Here is a 4543-nt window from a genome sequence, read left to right as displayed (position 1 = left end):
AATAAATAAATAAATAAAAGAACACAGAGGACTGCCGAGTTGTAGCCAACACCCTATGCTCAGCAGTAGCTCCTGCTGCAACCAACAATATGAGAAAAGCAACCTGTTCCCGCACTGCTCTGCCTCAGACCCAGAGGTCTCTGCAAGCTCCCAAGTCCTGGCGTCACCAGCCTCACAGGACAGGGTTCAAAATCCTCCACAGGCCCTGCTAGTTCTGCGGTGTAACCTCCAGGTCTTCACGGCTCCACTATCAGCTGCTCCTTGGCTACTTCAGGTGCCTCAGGGCCTTTGCACTGGCTAGTCACCCAATGGGAATGTTCTTCCCATAGCATAAGGCCTGTGGGGGGCACCTCTAGAAAATGTCTGCTCACGGTCACATTTCCCAGAAGCCTTTTCCAACCCTCCCTTTATAAAACAGCATTCCTTTCACATTATAGTATTCTAGGATAGCCCTGAACTGTGTACAGGCTATCTCCCTGCCTCAGTCTACCAAGTAGCTACCTTGCCTGACTGATAGCACTTACGTCCTTAGAATTATTGCCATATAACATGCATGTCACTTCTTGCTGTCTGACTGCCTCACTCCAACCTAACTGCACAGAGGAAGGGATTCCGACCCATCTAGTCCACTGCTGTAGTCCACGCCTGGCACGCTGTATGCCAAGGGCCACCCCACTCACCATGAGGTTAGCATTGGCGATGTGGTGCTTCACCATACCTCCACCCAGGATGATCATGCCGGAGCGCTTGGCGAAAATGGCCTGCATGTTGATGAGTCGTAGGTCTGAGAGGGAGGGCTGAGGTCAGGCACTGGCCTCAGTGCACCCTCCTCCCTCTTCTCCCAGGGCCTGAGCACCTCACCTTCAACGATGTCCAAAACTAAGCCTGGGTTTTTGTAGGAATGGAAGAAGATCATGTCACCCAGTGAGCCATCTGTGAGCGCAGGGCTCAGCACAGGAATGTGGTTCTGGTGTGGAGACAGGACCAGTCAGCAGCTACAGCTCAGAGCTAAAAACCTCTGGTCCCCAACCCAGTGGCATCCTCCCTCCCTGAATAGGCTGCTTATTTCTCTGGTGGACATGAGGCAGATAAGAGGAAAACCATGCACACCTCTAAGTAGGTGTCTGGCACACTGAGCAGTGATTCACCATTTTCCAGACTCCTGAGTGCTACTGTCTCTAGGAGCATGGTACCCTGGTTCAGGCCCCACTGAGTTCTTAAGCACTACAGCTAAGAAGCCCCAATAGTGTAGGGCATAGCTAGGAAATAGAGCCCTTCATTCAACAGATGACCTAGCCTCTCGGGGTTTGACACGCCTCATCTAAGTCTGGGAAAACTAAGAATAATTACAGAGACTCCCTGGTAGATGCAAAGACAAAACAAGTCAGCACATGCCAAAGCCTAGGGATGCGTCCCCACCAACCCACCTTATAAGCCCAATAATACACAGACTCTGGGTTGTTGATCTCCTTGCCAAGTCGGGAGATCATCTTGGAAGGTGTCCACTTCACACCCTAAAGGAAGAACATCAGTATTAGCCCGGACATCTTCTGACTCCACTAACCAAGTCCTCCTGAACCCTTCCAGCCCTACCTCTGTGTTCTGTTCCAGCACCATCTGGTCCAGAATGGGCATGAGCCAGTCCTCAAACTTGCAGTAATTATCGTTTGGCACCAGCAGGTTCCCAATCCTGGGGATGGGAGGCACATGGGCATCAGTCACCAAGACCCTCGGCCCAGGTCCCCTGCCCCACCGCTACTCGGGGCCCCACCTGTTGATACCATTCTCCCGGAGCTCCTTCCCACTGAGGCTGAACTCGCCAAGGTAAGTGGGTGCCAGGCACTTGATGATATCTTCTTCCACGCCTCCAGCAGTGGTCACCAACACATCCACCTACAGGCACAGAAAACAAGGCTCGCCTCCTTCTAAGCCGCACTCCTGACATCAGCCCATATTCATCCCGACACAAGCGTGCAACAAAACAGCGCAAGCCTGTTCCTCTGCTTAAACCAGACCTGTAGCCAGAAAATGTGGCACACTCCTGTGATCCCAGCACTCAGGAGGCTAAGGAATAAGAACTGCCAGCATGTTCAAAAACAAAAAACCATCTCCTCGCATCCTTTTTTGAAATTACTTTTTTTTTTATGTGTACCAGTGTTTTGCATACATCCCTGGAAATGGAGTTACAGACATTCTATGAACCACCACATGGGTGCTGGGAACCAAACCCAGGTCTTCCACAAGAGCAGCAAATACTCTTAACTTCTGAGCCTCTTCAGAACCTTCTTCATGTCTCTTAAATGAACAGCAGTTTTATTATCCACTTGCCAGGGAGATTGAGACCAGACCACAGACCTAACATCGACCCACCATGTTGTGCTGCACGAGGTAGCGAATGGTCTCCCGGATGCCCGAACTGATGAGGTTGGATGTGTAGCCCAAGAAAATGGTGCAGCCAGTGAGTGGGCGGCGGCTCTGCGTCAGATCTTCGTGATGGTCTTCATCTTCTGGTAGCGGCTCCAGCTTCTTCTCAATCTGCGTATGGGGGCACCGGAAAGTTGCACTGACTCCGACCCTCAGTCGAGAAACCCCAGGTGGACTGGACTCCAGAGTCTGACTGTACTCAGGAATACTGGGACTATTTCGAAACGAAAACACAACCCCTGCGCGGACCCTACTCCCCGCTTTCCCGGTTCAGGTCTGTCACTTAGGGTTTGTCCCCTTTTAGGAATCACATAGCATCTTCTTTTCAAGCCCCCTTCCACTGCGAGAAGCTACTCCAAGGCTCTCCCGACCTTAAGCTCCTCCTACAATGTCCTTCTTTTAACCCCAAGCTTCCCCCATCCCAGACTGCCGATTTACCAGGACTCCGCCCCGCCCAGCCACTCACACGCGGATCCGCGTGGCGCGGTCCCGCCCTCCCATCCCGCTTCGGGGCCGCCCTGCGCCTCACCATGGCGTTGACTTGCTGCACCGCGCGCCCAAAGTTGGTAGCCTGGAAGCCGGTGGTGCCGAAGGCCTCCAAAAGTGCCTGGTAATCTACGCCGCGGTTGAAGTCGTAACCTTGCACCTTGGCGCTCTCGGGCGGCAAGGCCGAGCTGTGCTTGAGCACGGCGGCCAGCGCCGCGGAGGGCGCCGCCCCCTGCGAGGTCCCCTCCATGCGCCCGCGGCCGCTCTCGGGTCACAGCCGCCCGGGTGCTGGGAAGCACAGAATTTCTCCGCGTGGTCGGCCTGAGCCCAGGAAATGGGACTCGAGAGCCCGGGGTGGAGGAGGGCGGGGTTGGAACCGGAAGCTATTTAGTCACATGACCCAGGATAGCGCCTGCAGTCCTGGTAGCGGCCATTTTACTCCTGTGTTCCGTACACCGGTGCCGGGAGCTTTTTTTCCTGTCGTCGGACTCAGCTTCAAGCGGATGAAAGTGCCTAGTTTGAAAGTTGTCTGTCCAAATACTCCTGCCCCCTGTGAGCGAGATGACTGTTCCTAAGATAGAGCCCTTGAACAGGATTTAGGGCATCAGGCAAACTTAGTTGCAGCCTCTTGTCAAATAGAATAGTGATTCCTTTTGGTGCCTCCCACAGTCTCCACACACTTCCTTGACTCCTCTTCCCTGCCAGCCTCAGATGTTACCTTCCACTGGATCATGGGCCTCTTATGGGAGGCAAGGATGACTGCCATCTTTTTACTCCAAGAAGCACCTATTAATATTAATTCTACAATTTGTGTAGTCTGCACTAAATAGTGCTCTCTGCTCTAAACAAACAAGACCTCTGCTCTCCTCATGTCCGTAGTCTGAACGATGAAACAGAAAACTGTGATTAAGCCAAGCTCGGGGGGGGGGGGGGGGTACACACCAGCCTGCAGTCAGAAGGTGGAAGCCGGAGAATCTCAAGTTTCAGGCCAGCCTGAACTATAGACACCCTGTCTCAACAAAAGGGGATGGTGTGGCGAGGGAAATCACTGCCAGTGAAGCCCTTGCTTTGCAAGAGTGTGGATTAGATGTGTGTGTTCAATTCCAATTCCCAGAACCCAAATTTAAAAAGATAGAAAAAATGTCTGAGAGGGCAGTGGCAGTAATTCCAGCCCTGGAGAAGTAGACAGGGTTGCGGGATGGCTCGGGCTCAGTGACCAAAGGCATAGGGTAAAAGGAACGAGCCTCAGACTCAAGTAAATTATCTTCTGACCTCCATCCGCAAGCATGCCGTGCATGCACATGCTCATACATGCACAAAATAAAAGGTTAGGGGCCAGGTGGATGTGTCCTGAGGAATGACATCCGAGGTTGTGCTCTGGCTGACAGCACACACAAACAACCTCAGATGTTAATGCTCAGATAAACAGAGGCCCCGGTGATTTGCATGCAGAGGAAAGAGCAGGTGAGGACATAGCAAGAAGCTGACCCAGACCGTGACTTGCTGGCTACCCAAGTTCAGTCCCCAGGACCAACATGGTAGAAGAAAATGGACTCCATTTAATCCCAGCACTTGGGAGGCAGAGGCAGGCGGATCTCTGTGAGTTCGAGACCAGCCTGGTCTACAGAGCTAG

The 4543-nt window shown here is 52.8% G+C and overlaps 1 protein-coding gene across 1 annotated transcript in view; it reads right to left on the bottom strand.

Annotated features, from left to right (window-relative positions):
* Dhps (deoxyhypusine synthase) overlaps positions 1-3828 on the bottom strand; it is a 5507-nt gene extending 1679 nt beyond the window's left edge. The window contains exons 1-7 of the mRNA XM_005367002.2: positions 2954-3828; positions 2371-2535; positions 1772-1893; positions 1594-1690; positions 1428-1514; positions 862-967; positions 681-784 (exon numbers count right to left, since the gene is read on the bottom strand). Coding sequence (XP_005367059.1) covers positions 681-784; positions 862-967; positions 1428-1514; positions 1594-1690; positions 1772-1893; positions 2371-2535; positions 2954-3160 — 888 coding nt within the window. The 5' untranslated portion in view covers positions 3161-3828. The remainder of the gene's footprint in view (positions 1-680; positions 785-861; positions 968-1427; positions 1515-1593; positions 1691-1771; positions 1894-2370; positions 2536-2953) is intronic.
* Between the last annotated feature and the right edge of the window lie 715 nt (positions 3829-4543).

Source organism: Microtus ochrogaster, unplaced genomic scaffold, assembly GCF_000317375.1.
Source record: "Microtus ochrogaster isolate Prairie Vole_2 unplaced genomic scaffold, MicOch1.0 UNK15, whole genome shotgun sequence".
NCBI lineage: Eukaryota > Metazoa > Chordata > Mammalia > Rodentia > Cricetidae > Microtus > Microtus ochrogaster.
The sequence above is the reverse complement of the archived record's forward strand: the minus strand, read 5'-3'. Positions and strand labels throughout refer to the sequence as shown.